Raw genomic sequence first — 22112 nt, 5'->3', positions numbered from 1 at the left:
CAGGAAACTGAAGACAGCCTAGACTGTAAACTCCAGTTCAGTTAGGGATAGTATCCAATATACTGAGTGCTTTCAAGTCTCTGGTTAAGCTCTTTGGCTTCAAAGACTCCTCTCTTCTGAGGATCTGGGGCTGGCCCAGCACAGCAGATGTAGCGTTTGACAGGCCATTCTGTCTTCCCTGAGTCTCCCATGGCCCATAATACTACAGCCGCATGCCATAATGGAAGTTATGGGAAAAGCATCCCTGCCCACTGCTATACCCTCCTTCTCTTGTATTGAAAAACCCCATGAAATCATAAACTAAAAACACTTTTCTAAAGGAATTAAGGCTGGTTAAGTGCAACATAGCCATTCCCTCTGTAAACCCTTAAAAACAAGAAAATGCCAAGTTATGGGACAACTCTTTACTATACTTTAATGTTCACACAACACATTGTAACTTCCTTCTGGCTCAGCATGTAAGGAAACACACTAACTCAACACATTAATCTCCTTCACCCCCTTAATTACAGTCCAATACTTGTCCCAGAAACAGATGCCACACAGCACTCTTAACTGTGAGTATATATCTCAGCGCTGATGTTGCGCAAGTCTACTTAGTATTAATTCTTTGGCTATACAGTAGTTGGCATAAAGAGAAGATTTTGCTTGCCATTCTACCTGCAGGAAATAGAACTTAAAAGATTTATACAATAAGATGTATAGGTAATTTCCCCAGTCAGTTTAAAGTAGCTTCATTGTACAGTTCCACTAACGAATTTTGAAAGAATTGTATCCTTTGTTTCATTTTACAGAAATCAAACTGTCTTGTTCCAGTGCCTTCATAGCCTCATTGGAGTTCTCCCACCAACCTGCAAAGTAAAACCACTGAGGTTAGAAAGCAAGGACATCCTTACTGACCAGTTTGCACGAGCTTTGGAAAAGGAAATGGTCACCCTTCGGAGTTCTTTCTCCTCTGCAGTAAGTGAAGTTGAAAACAACTTGAGCTGTGAGGCAGGCAAGGAAATGAGCAGGGTTACAGTGTCGTCTTTGTCTGACAAAAAGGAAGCAGTGCGACAGTTCAGAGAGAAGCTTCAAAACGAACAGAAGCAACGTGCATTGGGTATGAACCGAACAGTAAGCGGTGCCCTTTACAGACAAATTACTTGGAAAATTGCTGAGGCTCAGTTGTGTTCTGATATGATTGCGTGGAGACTGAACGTTTCCTAATGATTCCTCTCTACATTTATTTTGAATACAGTTTTATTTAAATGACTCTCTAAAGCATTATTTATATTTTGTTTTTACTTTCTGTATGTAACTCCTTTTTAGAAGATGGAGAATAAAACTTTTTTCTACCAGTGTTCTCACTACTGTTTGATACATATATTTTCATTTTTTGAAAGTACTTAGAATTAACATAACTTTTCACTTTGTAAATCATAAATTGCTGTAAATAAATACCTGTATTTTGGCTGATGAAGCATAGCCAGTTTGACACTAAGTGAACATTAAAGATGGACCTCTAGGACAGCTAGACAGCAAGTACTTTTACAGTTTTAAATAAAGCCTGTAAGAAGATGCCTGTTGTAGACATTGACAATACTTAGATTTGTATTGATTTAAAACTGAATCTTAAGGTTGGCATTTACAAGAATCTAAAGGAGTTAAGTACCCAATTTCCATTGAATTTCAATAGGGCTTGGGCATCTAATTCCCTTAAACTTGTAAAATAAATTGTATACATTTCCTCTTCGGAGAAGTGAATCAAAAGTGGTATCCGTAATTTCAGGTGACCACACTCTACTAAAATAAGCCATCTCAATTTGAGTCTCCTTAAATGGATGCAATCTGGTGAGGAATTGGTATCATAGACTTCCTGATAGTCTATGATTCTATGGGACCTCAGGAGGTCATGTAGTCCAACTCCCTGCTCAAAGCAGGACCAATCCCCAACTAAATCATCCCAGCCAGGGCTTTGTCAAGCCTGACCTTAAAAACTTCTAAGGAAGGAGATTCCACCACCTCCCTAGGTAACGCATTCCAGTGTTTCACCACCCTCCTAGTGAAAAAGTTTTTCCTAATATCCAACCTAAACCTCCCCCACTGCAACTTGAGACCATTATTCCTTGTTCTGTCATCAGCTACCACTGAGAGCAGTCTATATCCATCCTCTTTGGAACCCCCTTTCAGGTAGTTGAAAGCAGCTATCAAATCCCCCCTCATTCTTCTCGTCCGCAGACTAAACAATCCCAGTTCCCTCAGCCTCTCCTCATAAGTCATGTGTTCCAGTCCCCTAATCATTTTTGTTGTCCTCTGCTGGACTCTTTCCAATTTTTCCACATCCTTCTTGTAGTGTGGGGGCCAAAACTGGACACAGTACTCCAGATGAGGCCTCACCAGTGTCGAATAGAGGGGAATGATCACGTCCCTCGATCTGCTGGTAATGCCCCTAATTATACATCCCAAAATGCCACTGGCCTTCTTGGCAACAAGGGCACACTGTTGACTCATATCCAGCTTCTTGTCCACTGTAACCCCTAGGTCCTTTTCTGCAGAAGTGCTGCTTAGCCATTCGGTCCCTAGTCTGTAGCGGTGCATTGGGTTCTTCCGTCCTAAGTGCAGGACTCTGCACTTGTCCTTGTTGAACCTCAGCAGCTTTCTTTTGGCCCAATCCTCTAATTTGTTTAGGTCCCTCTATATCCTATACCTACCTTCCAGCGTATCTACCACTCCTCCCAGTTTAGTGTCATCTGCAAACTTGCTGAGGGTGCAATCCACACCATCCTCCAGATCATTTATGAAGATTTTGAACAAAACCGGCCCGAGGACTGACCTTTGGGGCACTCCACTTGATACCGGCTGCCAACTAGAAAGTTGGAGCCATTGATCACTACCCATTGAGCCAGATAATCTAGCCAACTTTCTATCCACCTTATAGTCCATTCATCTAGCCCATACTACTTTAACTTGCTGGCAAGAATACTGTAGGAGACTGTGTCAAAAGCTTTGCTAAAGTCAAGGTCGCTCTGTTCCATTTCCTTAAGGTAGGAGATGTACTTCTACATTTATAATATTGGCTCCCAGATATTACTGGGGTGATATATTTGAGATGCAAAAAGTAAGGAACATCACAACCAAATCTAGAGCACATTTGAACATTAGTGGCTGACTATAAATGCAAAATTAGGTTTTTATCAAATAAAAAAGCTGATATGGGAAAACTAATCAGATTACAGAACGTGTCAAACAAACTTGCCGGGTTTTGGTTACATTAATAGGGAAAAGGAAACAAGAAATCAGACTGTCAACTGAGGCAAAATGCAATTATGATACTAAGTATTTGTTAGATTTTACTTATAGAGTGAATCTAAGTTGTCTGGGCTAAAGCTTATTCTTTATAAGGAAGGACTGTGGAACTACAGTAATGGATACACAGCATGCATGCTCTCACAGTATTTAGATTGTAAGCACCTTCAGGAGGGAATCTTGTCTTGTCTGTCTAAAGTGAATGGTATAAGAAATAACAACCAAAACTATACCGGTATGCCCGATATTTAACACTTACCTATAAAATAAGATTCCAGGATTGTCACCTGTCTGCGTGTCACTCTGAAGCCTAGAATGTCTGAATCAGCACAAAGTGATGGAAACAGCTACAAGCTGAACTTTTTGTTCAGGATATGACCAGGTTGAATCATCACGGGGTTTTGTGGTCTGTTGCTGTTGAATTTTAAGTTCGCAGCCATTTTGACTTTACAAATTATGCTTGTGTGACAGAAGGCATGTATCTATGCCATGCCAAGAAACCTAGACTATTGTGCTATCAGAGGTAACTCCTCTAATCACCCAACATTGCTCTTCAGACAGTTTGCGTGCAACAATTTCATTGGTTGCAAGAGGGAGACTCTACAGATGGCCCAACAGTCCATACCTGTGACAGCATGGGTTTTCCGCTACTAGTATATAATACATTATTTAACAGTTTAAACCAGGGTAAAATTTCTTTGAAAAGATGATGTTGGTGTATGTTGTCCATAACCTGCCTGATGGGAACTTCTGGGTATTCTTTGGCACGTTTAAGTTCTCGTGCTGTGGCTATATAACTAAATGGAGGATCTATATTTAATATAGAAAGCCTTGGTAAAGGCATTGATTTTAAAGTTCTTGCGATGAATTGCATGCTCAGATTCAGCCTGCCTATCCACAATTTGGGTATGGCAGGTTTTTGTTCACGTATGATGCTCTGAACTGAGTACACTAGGGCCAAAGCTGATGTTCATAGAACTGGGACAGTTGATCCCCATCTTGTTCCCTCTAACTTCTGGATAATGTTGATGCTATCTTTACTATCTGGTTTCTAAAATGAGTGATTTAGTAACTGGACCAGAAAGGTGCTAAGGTTTCTACTTCATGTTTATAATAAGAAAAAGATCAGGAGGAGTCCATGCCATCTTAAATTTCAGGAGGCTGACTGTGTCAATGAAGATGAGTCAGGATGAAAACTAACTTCCACTCTCACTACAGTCTCTACAGTGCAGACCTGGCAGGCGCTTATCTGCATATTCCAGACAAATCCTGTCACTGATTACAATTTCCAAATAAGTTATTATTAATACAATTGCCCTTTGGTAGGAGATGTACTTCTACATTTATAATATGTATATATTATAATACAATATCTGTTGTCCACTACAGAGTGTTTGTGAAGATCTTGATAGTGGTGATAACCAGATGAAGAATCTACAGTCTCCTCTAAATGCATTCTAAGATGACCTATTCATCAGGGCACGTGATGCTCTGACCACTAGATCAGGCCTGGGAAACAGGAACTCAGGAGTTCCGATGCCTGTGGCTTACTGCATGATTCTGGGCAAATCACCTAACCTATTTCCTCATCAGTAAGATGGGAATGAAACCTATCAATTTGATAGCAATGTGAGGATTAATGTTTGTACAGTATTTTGAAGATGCAAAGCCCTGTAAGTGCTCAGTAGAAATTACTTATGCTGAGTTTAAAAAAAGAAAGAAAATCCTCTTAGCGGTACAAAAAAAATTATGCATGAATCTTTCCAGAAGCCAGACAGCACAGTTTTCTGAATGGATAAGTCTAATAATGTAAATTTATATAAACAGTTCAGATTAAATAAATTTCCCAAGGGCCAGGTTTTGCCATCCTTACTCTCAGTTGCATAGATCCTTACTGAGTAAATAATAATATTGCAACTGGGGTAACGGTGGAGTAAAATGTTATTCAACATAAGAGTGGAAGACTGTACCCCATAATGAGCTATCTGTATCATTCTGAGTGGTAAATGTTAGTGCCTTCCACCCACCGCTACCCTAATTCTTTATCCAGGCTTGTAATTTTTCTCCATTAAATTAATTTCCTTTATTACTGAAACTCAATATCTTAGATGATATGTTGTCATTTGTTTCAGCAAAATAAATGTAAGTTTATTTGTATTAAGATAGTGCCTGGGGACCAAGACTTCATTGTGCGAGGGTGTGTACAAGCACAAAAGGAGGACAGTCTGTGTAGAAAAATGCCTACAAGCATCTAAGGAAGAAAAACAGCTTGCAATTGGCTTATAATTTACATACTAATTGCATGTGGGTACTAATACATACCTAAATAGAGAAAAATCCTGTTTTATGCCAATAATGGGGGTTTTCCATTTCACATAATTTTTTTTTGGACTTGAAATGTTGTATAGCTTGTTTTTATAAATAAGAAAATCTTCATGCACTTTTAGTAACGATATAGTGATTAATATTTATTTGAAATTTTCAACAGATGTTTTACCCCCCAAATTGTAGTAAAACATTATTTTCTCCAGCTATTTTGTGGGTCAGCTATCTCTTGAGTTTTGAGTTTGCTTTATATTTATCTCTAGCTTATGTGGATACTAGAACCTTGACTCTAATCACTAAAAATCCATAAGAACAATAAGGTTAAAGATTAGGAAAGAAAAATATTATGTTAATTAGCTGTATCAAGATTACTTTAGAAATCACTTACCAGTCTGAACAGACCTGTGGCTTCTGCGCACTCTCTGCTGGTCAATATCTGTCATCATCCCTAACTTCATATCCATGAGGTGTTTAAAAAAATGAACAGTCTAGACATCGCAAGTCAGTTTTGCAGAAGTTAGTTTTCTTTGATGCTGTTCATTAGGATGGCTAACTCCCTATTCAGTAAAAATATCTGCCAAAATAAATCTGCTGGACATTTACACCCCAACACTTCGGCACCGTAGGAGATCATTTGATTTCATTGATGTAATTATTGGATTTTGAATTTGGCCAGAGCACCAGAGTTAACTTTTTTCACCTAAAGTACACAGACTCTTAAATGACCACGATTGTACTGGACATTAGTTGGGCATCTCATTTAAAAGAGTAGAGCCCCTCACATCATTCTTGCTGAGATCAGAAATTCACTAAAAGAGTAGGATGCCATACAGGAAGTTCCCAAAGAGTTTTGGAGAAAAGAATTTTGTTCCAGGTATTTCCTGGTTCAAAGAAAGATGGAGCTTTCCAACCCATTCTAGACCTTCAGATGTTCAACTCTGATCAGGAAGTTCAAATTCCACATGCTTACTCTATGGCAGTAATAGAAATACTGCAGGAGAGCTCATCTCTCACAGTGTTCTTCCTCAAACTAATGGATCTTATGGTTTCAGCAACATACATAACTGTGTATGCACATCTAAATATGAACCTTCTACAGCACTAACAAGCACACTACATTCCAGATACAGAGAGCATATTTATGTATTTGACACTATCCAAGAATGTGTTCCTATCCATCATGCTGTAAATTCAACAATGCAATACCATCTAAGGAGTTGCATTCAACTGCCCAATTCAGCTAGCCAGTCACTTCTGACTTCTCCGATCTGGTTGGGGAGCTAATTGCAAGAATTTGACAATTCACTGGCACTGGGGTTTCCAGGAGAAAATACTCCACATCAGCATTCTAAAGTTGAAAGCCCAATTTGTTGCTCTTAAGTCTTTTCCTCGTCACTTACATGGGAAAGTCATTCAAGTAGTTCCCGAGAACGCTACAATGATATTTTGGGAACAAGCAATGGGGAGCACATTCCAGCCTTTTCAAAAAAACTATCACTCTTCTGGAGCTGTGCATAGTGCACCATATTTCTCCTATAGCTCTCTCCTTTGTGGAGGAGTATTGCTTGCCAAACTCCCAAGAGCCAGCATGTGCAGAGACCACTTAAAGGAGAAATAAAGGTTACGGTCCTGTAACATTTCTTCAACATAGACTTCACACACACTTCCTGCCTACCTGGGAACTACAGGCCAGTCAGCCTCACCTCAGTCCCTGGAAAAATCATGGAGCAGGTCCTCAAATAATCAATCCTGAAGCACTTGCATGAGAGGAAAGTGATCAGGAACAGCCAGCATGGATTCACCAAGGGAAGGTCATGCCTGACTAATCTAATCGCCTTTTATGATGAGATTACTGGTTCTGTGGATGAAGGGAAAGCAGTGGATGTATTGTTTCTTGACTTTAGCAAAGCTTTTGACACGGTCTCCCACAGTATTCTTGTCAGCAAGTTAAGGAAGTATGGGCTGGATGAATGCACTATAAGGTGGGTAGAAAGCTGGCTAGATTGTCGGGCTCAACGGGTAGTGATCAATGGCTCCATGTCTAGTTGGCAGCTGGTATCAAGTGGAGTGCCCCAAGGGTCGGTCCTGGGGCCGGTTTTGTTCAATATCTTCATAAATGATCTGGAGGATGGTATGGATTGCACTCTCAGCAAATTTGCGGATGATACTAAACTGGGAGGAGTGGTAGATACGCTGGAGGGGAGGGATAGGATACAGAAGGACCTAGACAAATTGGAGGATTGGGCCAAAAGAAATCTGAGGAGGTTCAACAAGGATAAGTGCAGGGTCCTGCACTTAGGACGGAAGAACCCAATGCACAGCTACAGACTAGGGACCGAATGGCTAGGCAGCAGTTCTGCAGAAAAGGACCTAGGGGTGACAGTGGACGAGAAGCTGGATATGAGTCAGCAGTGTGCCCTTGTTGCCAAGAAGGCCAATGGCATTTTGGGATGTATAAGTAGGGGCATAGCGAGCAGATCGAGGGACGTGATCGTTCCCCTCTATTCGACATTGGTGAGGCCTCATCTGGAGTACTGTGTCCAGTTTTGGGCCCCACACTACAAGAAGGATGTGGATAAATTGGAGAGAGTCCAGCGAAGGGCAACAAAAATGATTAGGGGACTGGAACACATGAGTTATGAGGAGAGGCTGAGGGAGCTGGGATTGTTTAGCCTGCAGAAGAGAAGAATGAGGGAGGATTTGATAGCTGCTTTCAACTACCTGAAAGGGGGTTCCAAAGAGGATGGCTCTAGACTGTTCTCAATGGTAGCAGATGACAGAACGAGGAGTAATGGTCTCAAGTTGCAGTGGGGGAGGTTTAGGTTGGATATTAGGAAAAACTTTTTCACTAGGAGGGTGGTGAAACACTGGAATGCGTTACCTAGGGAGGTGGTAGAATCTCCTTCCTTAGAGGTTTTTAAGGTCAGGCTTGACAAAGCCCTGGCTGGGATGATTTAACTGGGAATTGGTCCTGCTTCGAGCAGGGGGTTGGACTAGATGACCTTCTGGGGTCCCTTCCAACCCTGATATTCTATGATTCTATACCTTCCCTTCTTCCTCAGAGTATTTGTTACAGCTTTGGATCTGAGGAGATGGTGAAAGAAACTGAAGCAGTTGGTGTGCCATTCCCCCTTTCATAGTATTGCCCTTTGAATGTTCGTAGCTGCAAGAGGGCTCCAATAGCCACTGATGATAGAAGATTCCACCAGTCCAGACTGTACCGTCAGTGCATCCCAAAAGTGTGAATGTGTGGAGAACATCTCAAAGAACTCCACTTACAGCTGAGTAACCTTCATTTTTTTTAAGTGTTTTATAAAGTGTGTATGTTTTTTAGTGCTGCTGTATATAAAATTACACACACACACACTGTATATACAGCAGCACTAAAAACAGGACCAATCCCGAACTAAATCATCCCAGCCAGGGCTTTGTCAAGCCTGACCTTATAAACCTCAAAGGAAGGAGATTCCACCACCTCCTTAGGTAACCCATTCCAGTGCTTCATCAGTGCTTCATCACCCTCATAGTGAAAAAGTTTTTCCTAATATCCAACCTAAACCTCCCCCACTACAACTTGAGACCATTACTCCTCCTTCTGTCAACTGCTACCACTGAGTCCCTACATTGGTGGCTCAACCCTCAGATGTTATGCAAAGGTGTCTCCTTCAACAGTCCACCACCCTCGTTGTCCCTAGTAATGAACACATCAGATCTGGGTTGCGGGGCACATCTGAGAGATCTCTGAACACAGGGCCTGTGGTCGCAGGATGAGCTCTCCCTTCATATCAATATCAGGGAGCTCAGAGCAGTGCAACTGGCATGCAAAACTTTCCAATCCCGGCTGCAAGGCCAAAGTGTGGCAGTGATGATGGACAAAACCACTGCCATGTTTTACATCAACAAACAGGGAGGAGCCCATTCCTCCCCCCTATGTTAAGAAGCCCTCCAACTATGGGAGTTCTGCATAGACCACTCCATTCACCTGGAGGCTTCCTATTTCCCAGGAGAGCAGAATGAACTAGCAGATCACATCAGCAGATCACATCAGCCAGCTGGGTGTCTGAATTAAAGGCTCTGACCTCCAGCCCACCCTATACAGTCTTTCATAAGGACAAGGTGCAGCTCAGGCCTCACCCAGCCTTCCTTCCCAAAATAGCGTCACAATTCCACACTGGTCAAGACATTTTTCTACCCGTCTTTTATCCTAAGCCTCACACCAGTATCCAAGAGCAGAGGTTGTACTCACTGGATGTTCAGAGAGTGCTAGCATTCTACATCGAGCTCACAAAACTATTCAGGAAGTTGAACCAATTGTCTGTGGCGCTAGCAGACCAGATGAAAGGACTCCTGGTCTCATCTCAAAGAATATCTTCCTGGATCACATCCTGCATCTGCACATGTTACGAGTTAGCCAAGGTCCTAGTCCCAACTCTTATGGCACATTCCACAAGGGCACAAGCCTCGTCAGCTGCGTTCCTGGCCCAGGTCCCGATACAAGATATCTGCAGGACAGCAACTTTGGTCAACGGTGCATGCGTTTACCTCTCACTATGCTATCACCTGACACACCAGAGATGATGCAGCACTCGGCAGGGTGGTGCTCCAATCAGTGATTCCTTAACTCTGACCCCACCTCCGCGGTACAGCTTGGGAGTCACCTGATTGGAATTGACATGAACAAGCACTCGAAGAAGAAAAAATGGTTACTCACTGTCTTGTAACTGCTGTTCTTCGAGATGCGTTGTTCATGTCCATTCCAATACCAAAGTATTGTCAAAGTAGATGGCAAGAAGGAACTGAAGGGGAGTCGAGTTGGCAGAGTCATATATTGAGTGCCTTGAAGTCCCCACTCCAGGGGGCTCCACAGCCAACCTGAGGGAAGCTGCTAAGGGGAAACTTTCTGACGATTGTGCACGAGCTGCGTGCACACCTGATTGGAATGGATTTGGACAACACATCTCGAAGAACAACAGTTATGAGAAGATGAGTGTTTTTAATTCAGAACTGGATGGGCAAGCCTCTACTCACTAGGAAAGGCACTCATGCTACTGGTGAAGGGGTGTATGAATTTGTCAAGCTCAGGTTGACAATTTGGGTTTACACCATACTCTGTCTATCAGGAATCAAATCAACCTGTCGGCAGCGTATCTTCCCGAGATATCAGTGTGTTGGCAGACACTTTCAGTAGGCATTTCACCATTGATCATGAATGGCAGATGCATGATATGGTAGTGAACTATCTCTTTGCTCAGTGGGGAACCCCGACTTGGGATCTGTTTGCCTCCAGAATAAACAGGAAATGCAACATCTACTGTTCCAGGGAAGCTCGAAGTCAGAGGTGGGCAAATTACGGCCCGTGGGCCACATCCGGTCCGCAGGGCCCTCCTGCTCGGCCCCTGAGCTCCTGGCCCAGGAGGCTAGCCCCCAGCCCTTCCCCACTGTCCCTCTCCCCTGGAGCCACAGCACACCGCGCTGCCGGCGCAACGCTCTGGGTGGCCGGGCAGCGCAGTTGCAGAGCTGCGGCCTGACCCGGTGCCCTGGGCGGTGCAGCTGTAGTGCCTCCAGGCACCGGTGCTCCAGGCAGCGCAGTAAGGGGGCAGAGAGCGGGGGGTTGGATAGAGGGCAGGGGAGTTGGGGGTGGGGGTGTGGATAGGGGGCAGGGTGGTCAGAGGGCGGGGAACAGGGGGGTTGGATGGGGCGGGGTCCCAGTCAGGAAGGAGAGGGGTTTGGATGGGGTGGCGGAGGGAAGTTAGGGGCAGGGGTTCTGAGGGCGGTCAGGGGACAGGGAGAAGGGGTGGTTGGATGAGGCAGGGGTCCCGGGGGGCAAGACAGGAATGACAGGGGGGGTTGGATGGGGTGGCAGGGGAAGTCAGGGGTGGGAGGTCCGGGGGTGGTCAGAGGACAGGGAGCAGGGGGTGGTGGATGGGGTAGGAGTCCTGGGGGGGGGGTCAGGGGACAGGGGGTGTTGGATGAGGCAGGAGTCCCAGAGGAGCCATCAGGGGGCAAGAAGCAGGAGGGTTCGGATAGGAGGCAGGGGCTGGGCCATGCCTGGCTGTCTGGGGAGACACAGCCTCCCCTAACCAGCACTCCATACAATTTTGGAAACCCAATGTGGCCTTCAGATCAAAAAGTTTGCCCGCCCCTGCTCCAAGTCTATGCTCAGGACGATGCTCTCCTCCCTAGTCAGGACATCTAAGCTATGCCTTTTGTCCTTTACCACTCCTACCTTGAGCACTACAGAATGTTCGACAGAGTCATCTTCATCACCCCCAGTTGGCCTAGGCAGTTTTGGGTCTCATATCTCCTTCTAATGTAATCTCGACCTCCGATTAGCATCCATTCCCAGTCTCTTCACCAGGAAAAGAGCAGGATCAAGCTTCCCAGCCCCAAAGCACTTTTACTTACTCATTGTTGATTTTTGAATGTGCATCAACCCTAGAATGTTCCTTCTGTGAAGCCATAAAACCATCCTTAGTAACAGCAGAAAAGATTCCATTAGAAAATGCTATTCAGCCAAGTGGAAGTGCTTTTTCCATCTCCGCACAGCTGAAAAACATATCTCCTGTGTCAGCAGATATTCCCCTTATTGTGGACTATCATCTTTCTCTCAAAATGACGGGGCTCTCCCACACTTCTGAGTCCACCTGGCAGCAATCAGTGCGTACCATCCACCATCAGATGGTTCCTTAATTTTCATTCACCTCTTGACTGACAAATACTTAAATGGCCCAATCAGAACCTTCCCACCAGTAAGGAAGCCTACCCCTCACTGGGACTTAACCTTGTACTTTGGCACTCACTAAGCCTCCCTTCAAACTACTGTCACATATTCCATGTGTCACATATCAGTGGTTGCATTCCTTGTGATCAACACCTCATCCAGAAGGATAGGTGAGCTTGGACCCTAGAGGAAGATCCACCGTACACTATATTCCATAAGGACAAAATCTCATTACAACTACACCCAAAGTTCACCCACAAGGTACTTTCAGAGTTCCACCTCAACCAGTCCATCTGCTTACCTGTGTTTTTTCTGAAACCACATGCATCTGAGGAGAAGAAGTGACTTCACTGTCTTGACATGCAAGTCTTGACTTTTTACCTACAAAGGACAAAAACAATAAAAAAATCACCTAGACTGTTTCTCACTGGTCAAGCGATATGTTCCCAGAGGGTCTCTAAATAGACCTCAGGCTGCATCCTACTCTGCTAATAGTTGTCACATCTTCCTCCCTCTTATGCGGTAAGGGCTCATTCTACAAGAGCACAAGCAACATCAGTTACAATGCTTCAGGAAGTACCCTACTTGACATTTGTAATTCAGCTACATGGAGTTCCATCCATGCACGTGAGATAGAACGTGAGATGTTCTAGTACAGGACTCCGCGATGCTTCCTTTGGGACAGTGGTCCTTCAAGCTACTCTGCTGCTTGCATTCTCGCATCCTTCTTTTACTTGAGTACTCTTTGTCTGGCATTGGAATGCGCATGTGGACCAGCACTAGAAGAAAAAGTTACTTACCTTATAGTAACTGGAGGTTCTTTGAGATGTGTGACCCCTATCTGTACGCCACTACCCGCCTGTGAGGGATCATAGGCCTGGAACCCAGGCTCCCAGATCATGCTCAGACCATGGCTGCCACCAAGGAGCTTGCCCGAACTAGTGGAGAAGAGGGTTAGAAAAGCTCTAGCCCATGGGACCCTGCCCATTAAGCTCCTGATCGGAAGAGATGTCCAGCCCTACCAATTGTCTGGGATGCAAGACTTAAACCAGAAAGAGGCACAGGAATTTTGTCCATGCAACTAGGTGAATCCCTGGCTGGCTGTTGCTACAGGATCTTGTCTACTTGCCTGGCTCCTGAGCCCTGCCTTCCCTCCTGTTCCTGGTTCCTGCCCTCTTTATCCCAGGTTCCACCTCTGTTCCAGTTTCTGCTTTCCTGCCTCCCTCTAGGTCCCTGCCCCTATGCCCTACCCCTGACGCTTGGATCCTGGCTTGGCACCTGACTCTGGCTTCCATTCCAGTTGTTCCAAGCTCCTGACTCTAACCATTAGACCTAACAACCCTTTCCTTGGTCCCTATACCACCCTCCTTTCCCTCTGCTTCAGATCATACCTGGGTTCCCGGTAGAAAAAGTAACTGAAGAGGTAATCGGTCCACTCTTCCTTTTATACACTTGGTTTGCGGCACAAGGAGGCCAAGAGTGCATGCATGGACCAGTGGACACTGCTTGCAAGAATTATCCTACTCTGAACACTGACAGTGGAATACAGATAGAGGGACCACTCATCTCCAAGTAATATAAGGTTAGAAACTTTATTGTGTCACTTAATGAAATAGATAAAACAATCAGTATATGTTCCTCACCATGTCTTTTACATTTAAACAGGTTTTGTTTTTCCTTTTCAGATAGAAGTCTTCTCTTTATTGCAGGAAGTGTGCATTGATTTACTGGTATCTCACCGCTAGAATCCCATATCAATCTAACAGAAATTGTAGTAAATCCCATCTATATAAACTATGCAGGTCTTGTCCATTTGTAATTTACTGGAATAGCAAAGTCAATTACAAATGAATATTTCACTTGGGAAGAAAAAACTAGACAAGAATTCACTCTCCTGCATTCCTGAAGAAGGGCATACTCTCTAAAAGGAGATGTACAGTTCACATGGTGTCTGCTCTCATTAAAATAAAAAGCTTTTACCAAAAAACAAACCCAAAAGAAATATCAAATCTGACTTCAATAAATTAATTGAGTTCTAGGATGGTCAAAAAAAAGACCCTTATGGAATTATCATAAAACATTGTCTTGAAACCTCACTGTGCATTTTATGTGAGTTCAGATTGCAACAAATATACTGTTGATGAATCTATTAAAGCTCCAGTCACGAAAATCACACTTGTCAGAAATGGACCTAAAAAAAGGCTTAAACTAGAAATAAGGATAATTACAGGTGTTATAAGTGGTACTGTGTGTATGTGTGTGAACACTGGATAGTGTTGTACTCTTGCACAGTATTGTGTCTTGAGATTGTGGGGAAAATATCTTTGGTTGTGATATGGACATTGGAATGGTCTAGTAAAACTCATTGCTTCCTCTTTCAGGAAAACAGTCATATACAGACAAAACTCCAGTAAACACACTTACACACAAATAACTACAGTTAAAATATATACTTTGTAGTCTAGAGGATTTAGTAAGTGTGTGGGGCCAGCTTGCAGTTTATTTTAATCAACTTGTAAGATAATGCCCAAAGCAGCTTCTGTCTGATCACTCCTGAATGTTTCTACTCCTGTTCCCTTTGGGTCTGCTTCCCTGCCTTGGGCTTCTGTGAATCTTCTAATTTCATCATGCCCTGAGTGCTTTCATGCAGGTTGTCTTCCTGCCATAGGCCTATGGGATATCTCTGCCTCAGTCCCTGTAGCTTATGGCAGGTGAACAGTGTAACCGTTCAAACATCTCCAGTGAATATTAATGTGAAATGCCCCTTGAGGAACTCCTCTATTCTCTCTCGTCAGATCAGGGCACACACTATGCAGAAAACTCACTCTCTCATTGAAACTTCTTGCCTTTCCAACCTCTCACCCCAGCCCCTGATGAATGTGCCCTCAAATGGATTTTTTAGTGATACAGGGCATGCAGTATCTCCACATCCTTCGAAGTTATTCCCAAGTCAAGTACAGAGTTGGTGTTTCCGAAGAGAAACTTTCCTACTCTGCAACACCAATATTAATTTAAAAATATCCTCTGTTCTGTTTCTCAAAGGGGACCAAACAGTGCATGTGTGGTGACTTATTACTTACTTTGATATGAACATTGCTGAACACACTTCCTTCCCAGGAGCTCAGAGGCGGCAGGTGTGTATAATTTTTGATGGTGCCCAGAACAGGTCCAAGTCCCACCTCCCCTCCCCCCACACCTGCCTTGTAAGCCAATATGCAGTAACTCCTCACTTAAAGTCATCCTGGTAACATTGTTTTGTTGTTACCTTGCTGATCAATTAGAGCAATGGCTCTCAAACTTTTTTTTCTGCGGACCACTTGAAAATTGCTGAGGGTCTTGGCGGACCACTTAATGATCTTTCCAAATGTTGTTTGTACCGTTAGCTAACTATTGTAAAGCACGTTGGATAAAAGTGCTATATTAAAAAAAAACCCTTAATAATAATTAACTTTTTTTGTTCTACACATAAAAGCATACGACTCATATTTTAATATCAGTAGCTTAACCTTTCTAATGTGATGGATGCGCCCTCTCTCCCGCACCACAGTAGCCCCCAAGCTGGGACTGGGAAGGAGGCTTGGGTCTCTTCCTCTCTCCCCCACTGCAGCAGTCCCCAAGCTGGGGCTGGGAAGGAGGGGGTCTCTCCCCAGCAGCCGCACCCCTGGAACTGGGGAAAGTCGCCTCTTTGTCTGGCTGCCGTAGCCCTGCACATCCCAAATTCCCCCCACCCCCTCTTCTCACACCCTGCCCACTCCCACCTACTCCCTATTCCTCCCATCGCCACCACGTCACCTTACATGTGCATCTTCTCCAGGGTCCAGGCACCTCATTAGTGGAGCTACGCCTGCGCGGCTCTACTAATGAGGTGGGTGGCCCTTCATTCTCTCGTGTGTGGCCACCCAGGAGTGCACCTTAGGGGGAACTATCCGCGGACTACCTGAATGGAGCTTGCAGACCACTGGTGGGCCATGGACCACAGTTTGAGAACCTCTGACTTCGAGAACATGCTCGTTTAAAGTTGCGCAATGCTCCCTTATCACGTTGTTTGGCAGCCGCCTGCTTTGTCCACTGCTTGCAGAAAGAGCAGCCCATTGGAGTCAGCTGGTGGGGGCTTGGAACCAGGGTGGGCCAACAGCCTCCCATCAGCTCCCCTAAGTTCCCTGTGTGGCAGCCGCCCAGCAGACTATGAATTGCCGAGCAGTTCCTCCCCGCACTGCCGTGTGCTGCTCCTTGGGGAGGGGGAGGGGCAGGAAAGAGGGGTGCTGGTGTCAGGGTGTCCCCCTCCCCCCATCTCCACAAAGTGGGGGGACGGACACGACAGAGCTCAGAATGGAGGGAGCTTGCTGGCAGCAGCAGCTGTCTCAACCTCTCTCTCTCTCGTACACAGGGTGTGTGTCTCTGTCTCTCTCTGACATGCTGTCTCTCCCCCCACCCCCACCATTGTGGTGCTTTGTAGAGTGTGAGGCTATATTAAGAACAGTGTGTTAACCCTTGAGGGCTCAGCCGAGTGCTGGTTCATCATTTAGCAGTAAGGCATTCCCTGGGAAATATCCCACCCTCTTCCACCCTCTGACTCCACCACCTCAACCAAGCTTCACAATCATCATTGCTGTGTACAGTATTCAATTGTTTGTTTAAAACGTATTGTGTGTGTATATATAAAATATAGTCTTTTGTCTGGCAAAAAAAAAAATTCCCTGGAACTTATCCCCCCCATTTACATGAATTCTTATGGGGAAATTGGATTCGCTTAACATGGTTTTGCTTAAAGTAGCATTTTTCAGGAACATAACTACAACGTTAAGCGAGGAGTTACTGTATTTTTTTTAAATAATGTAAAAATGTGAGGGCTCTGGGGTGGGGCTGGGGATGAGGGGTTGGGGTGTGGGAGGGGCTCAGGCAGAGGGTTGGGGTGAGGGCTGTGGGGTGGGGCTGGGGATGAGGGGTTTGGGGTGCAGGAGGGGACTCAGGGCTGGGGCAGGGGGTTGGGGAGCGTGGTGGTGAGGGCTCTGGCTGGGGATGAGGAGTTTGGGGTGCAGACAGGCTGCCCTGGGGCTGGGGCCAGAGAGGAGTACTCCCCCCAGCCCTCTCCCTGCAGGCAGCAGCAAGCTCTAGGGAGGCCCCCCCCTCTTCCCCCCTGCACCACACTCACCTTGCACCACTGTCAGTGCATGTGCACCCAGGGCCCCTGTGGTGGGTGTGTGTGGGAGGAGACTGCCATCACATGTGCACCTCCTCCCTTGCTCCTGCCCCTCACTATAGCCTCACTGCGGGTGGGGGGTGGGGCTGCCCCTTGTCCAGCATGGGGCAGGAGCGGTGAATGTGGGCAGGAGGGGGGCCCAGTGCTGGTGGAGGGTCCCGCTGGAAAATGAAAGAGTCGGAGGGGGAAGGGCAGGCTCAGGGTTAGTCTGCCCTGTCAGTAGCGGGTGTGGGGCACTAGGACCCTGCAGCAGCAGTTGATGCAGGGAGGCAGCATGGACCTGCATGGGAAAGACAGGGACCTCCTGGGGGAGCATGCAGGGGCAGCAAGTGGGGGCCGGGGGACACTCAGGGGAGGCGCGCGGGGGCAGCAGGTGGGGCCAGGGGAGAGACCCAGCCCTGAACATTGGTGGACCCGGGCCCCCAGGCCCTGAATATTGCTGGAGCCCATGCAGCATGGGCCCATACAACTCGCCGCCCCTCCAGCGGCTAGGTTCCTTTCTCTCATGCTCCTTACCCCCCACCTTCTTCAAGGATCTACGAAGGTATATGGAAGGTTTTTCATTGTTAGTGTTCCCTGGTGCTTACCAATTGGTTTTCTTGAATTTTACCCATTAGTACACATTATTAGCATTATCTGAATCCAAATACTAAACAACAGAAATATTTCTGGGCTGAATATTAGGGAGGAATAAATAGGCTATTGTACCTGCAGCCATAGTGCACATTTCTGTGATCCTGCCACTTTTCATAATCAAGCAGTGTTGCCTACTTGGCTAGATCTCATTGGAACACTGAGATGATTTGACAGGTGGCATTCTTCCCTCTGAGGTCATATTGAGGTACTGCTCCATCATAATGTTGAGGAATTGTATGTTGCTGGAGATGACCTGCTTCTGAAAAGATATAAAGCCAAGAACCATAAAGACTTTTGGTCATTTAAGATCCTATAGCACCTTTCACAAAAGTGTTGAGTCTGGTGTTCTGGCCAAATTCCAATTTGAGCAATTACATTCTACCTAGAATGGTTGGTGTATTATAAATGCAATTCCTGTCCTAAACTGTTGAGAATTATTGCTGCATGCAATTAAACAGCTGCTACCTCTCATTCCACTAGTGGTTATATTTCAGTTGCAAATAAAGTAATCCCTGTGTGCAGCCTATATATTCATTAAGTTTCAGATCGTGAAACTGACTCCTCTGACATCTAGGGGACCATCTGCTCAGTCACTTACAGGATTGGGCCCTATTAAGTCTGTAAATCTCTTGCAGGCCCTTGCTCAGCTTATAAAGGCATTGTGTCTGGGGGTAATAATAGCTGAAGTCAAGGACTGAAATCCTAGTGCCAATGAAGGCCAGGATTTCACTGCAGAGTGTTTTTTTAGTTTTTGTTGACTATAAACCCCCATTTTCAGCTGCTTATAGCTTTCCCAAATTTTTCGTCTTTCAGACTGAAATTTTCCATTCATGGTCTTTGCATGAACATGAATAACTTTGTGAAAGTTTTAGCAAAAATACCGTGGCCAAGTTTGACTGAGGAAATTGGGTTTTCCCTCCTCCCACCACCCTACTACCTTTTAGTCATTCTGGATGTTCAGGGGTGTGCATGTAAACATTTGGCGGGGTCTTTGCAGAGAAATATCTGTCCTGGTGAAAACTGGATTTGATTTCACAAAATTATTTGCATTTGAAAACAACTTTGCACATACACAATGAGGTTGGTAGGATGGTTGTTTAGCATTTTTCAGCTATGTTCAAAGGTAGTCTATGCATCTTATAAATGTGCATTAGGCAATGCATCCTCTTTATAAAGTGTGCATCAGTCTAATGCAGGAAAGCCTGCATGAGACAAGGCAAACTTTATGTACCTTGAAAGAGGTCGAGCTCTGTGGGAGCATTTTTGAAATGGGTTGTGACAGAGTGAGTAGCCTAACGCTGAGTCATCACTTTGTGTGCTTTGTAAGCATCTCCCCATGGGCCAATCTGATGAAATAAGAAAAGGAGTACTTGTGGCACCTTAGAGACTAACCAATTTATTAAAGCATAAGCTTTCGTGAGCTACAGCTCACTTCATCGGATGCATACTGTGGAAAGTGTAGAAGATCTTTTTATACACACAAAGCATGAAAAAATACCTCCCCTCACCCCACTCTCCTGCTGGTAATAGCTTATCTAAAGTGATCACTCTCCTTACAATGTGTATGATAATCAAGGTGGGCCATTTCCAGCACAAATCCAGGGTTTAACAAGAAAGTCGGGGGGGGGGGGTAGGAAAAAACAAGGGGAAATAGGTTACCTTGCATAATGACTTAGCCACTCCCAGTCCCTATTCAAGCCTAAGTTAATTGTATCCAATTTGCAAATGAATTCCAATTCAGCAGTCTCTCGCTGGAGTCTGGATTTGAAGTTTTTCTGTTGTAATATCGCAACTTTCATGTCTGTAATCGCGTGACCAGAGAGATTGAAGTGTTCTCCGACTGGTTTATGAATGTTATAATTCTTGACATCTGATTTGTGTCCATTTATTCTTTTACGTAGAGACTGTCCAGTTTGACCAATGTACATGGCAGAGGGGCATTGCTGGCACATGATGGCATATATCACATTGGTGGATGTGCAGGTGAACGAGCCTCTGATAGTGTGGCTGATGTTATTAGGCCCTGTGATGGTGTCCCCTGAATAGATATGTGGGCACAGTTGGCAACGGGCTTTGTTGCAAGGATAGGTTCCTGGGTTAGTGGTTCTGTTGTGTGGTATGTGGTTGCTGGCGAGTATCTGCTTCAGGTTGGGGAGCTGTCTGTAGGCAAGGACTGGCCTGTCACTCTCCTTACAGTGTGTATGATAACACCCATTTTTTCATGTTCTGTGTGTATATAAATCTCCTCACTGTATTTTCCACTGAATGCATCCGATGAAGTGAGCTGTAGCTCACGAAAGCTTATGCTCAAATAAATTGGTTAGTCTCTAAGGTGCCACTAGTACTCCTGTTGTTTTTTTCAGTGTCTATTGTGTAAGGTTAGCAATGTAACCTTGTTCAGTCTGGTTCAGGCCTCACAGCTACCTCCCACAGCAGCTTCTGCTGGGCTGGAGGATTTCGCTCCCAGCGGCTGCAGCTGGGGCAGCCAGGGCTCTGGGCTTCTGCCCCCATCCCTTCACCCCTTCTGACACAGCTCCAGGAGCTGAGCTTGGGGCTTCCTCCCCTGGCATCTCCTCCCAGGGCTGGGGGCTTGCACACCTTCTGGCTGCAGATGGGGCAGCCTGGGCTCAGGATTTCCTCTCCCTGCCGCTCCAGCGGGGTTTGGGTTGAACCAGTAGGGGCTTCTGCTGGGGCACCCATTTTTCTGGGGTGGGGGGGCAAATTGGCTGGGGGGCCCTGCCTTAATCTGTCCCTGGCATGGACTAGCAGCTAGGAGTCACCGGCTGGGACACACCCAGAAGCATGGGAGAGATCCTGCCCACCTCCAGGAACCTCCTCTAACTGCAAGATGCTGGGAGGGTACTGCTTTCAGCACAGAAGTAAGGTTGGCAATCTTGGGACCCCCCTACAACAACTTTGCAGGCCCCTACCCCCTATGATCCCATTTTGGGTCAGGACCCCCATGGTTACAACACTATGAAATTTCAGATATAAACAGCTGAAATTGTGAAATTGACCAATTTTAAAACCTGCTGGCAATGAAATTGACCAGAATGGACTGTGAATTTGGTAGGGCCCTACCTATGCCCCACTTAAGTCCCATTTCGTTAGACTGATATTATAGCCTGACAGAAATGCTGCTTCTGAAGTATATACTGCCAGGCAGAGCTCAGGGCTTTAGCCCCATAAGGGCTGGGGGGGAAGCACCAGGGTTCCTTGTGGGTTTGAAAATATTTACCAGAGCTCTGCTTCAGACAGCTCCAGCTGAATTTAAGCCCTGCTCTCAGGGATATTTTGACTCAAGGATGCTGCACTGTCCCTGAGATTGGAAATCCTGCTTTCTGAGGGCATAGCTATTTATATGTGCTGCTGTTGCTGTGCGCTGCAGAGGTCTGTTATCCCTTTTGACCCAAGCACTTAGTCAAAGTTTGGAGTCATTCAGGTTATGTCCATTAGGAGGAGAAACTGATGATGGAATCAGGTATCTGATGCAATTCAATTTGTTTACTAAGGGTGTACAAAGTCCTGCTCCCCTGAACATAGGAAGGATCAAACAGGAGACAGAGTTTCTTTGTTCACATCTCCAAGCTCCCTTTCAGCCAGCACTCAGTCCAGGAGCTTTCTCTCTACGTTGTGTCTAGGACTACACACTCAATGCTTATTCAGGCTGTGTCTGGTGCTTCCTTGCTGCCTTCTCTCTCTCATGTCTCTGCTGTTTCTCTTCTCTCTCTCTCTCTCTCTCACACACACACACATGCAAGTGCGCGCCCTAAAAACAATGACCGGGTGCCTCTCCCACATAATTCAAATTCCTGAGCAGTCCATATGAACCTCGGTGTTGGGCAGCGACGTGTGCCTGTGTTTGGGATAGAGGCCACTACTATTTCATAAAGGAACCATCTCAAATGAAGATTGCACCCACCAGCTTCAATGCCAATTCAC

At 45.3% G+C, this 22112-nt stretch overlaps 1 protein-coding gene across 6 annotated transcripts in view; it reads left to right on the top strand.

Moving 5' to 3' along the window:
• Nucleotides 1-1360, top strand: part of FANCB (FA complementation group B) — a 28454-nt gene extending 27094 nt beyond the window's left edge. For all 6 annotated transcript variants that reach the window (XM_073355578.2, XM_073355627.2, XM_073355617.2 and 3 more), the window contains exon 9: nt 795-1360. In XM_073355578.2, the coding sequence (XP_073211679.1) occupies nt 795-1209 (415 nt within the window). In that variant the 3' untranslated portion in view covers nt 1210-1360. The remainder of the gene's footprint in view (nt 1-794) is intronic.
• The last annotated feature ends 20752 nt before the right edge of the window (nt 1361-22112 follow it).

The sequence above is a fragment of the Lepidochelys kempii genome, chromosome 1 (genome assembly GCF_965140285.1).
Source record: "Lepidochelys kempii isolate rLepKem1 chromosome 1, rLepKem1.hap1, whole genome shotgun sequence".
In the NCBI taxonomy this organism is placed as follows: Eukaryota; Metazoa; Chordata; order Testudines; family Cheloniidae; genus Lepidochelys; species Lepidochelys kempii.
This window is presented reverse-complemented; position numbering and strand designations above follow the sequence as displayed.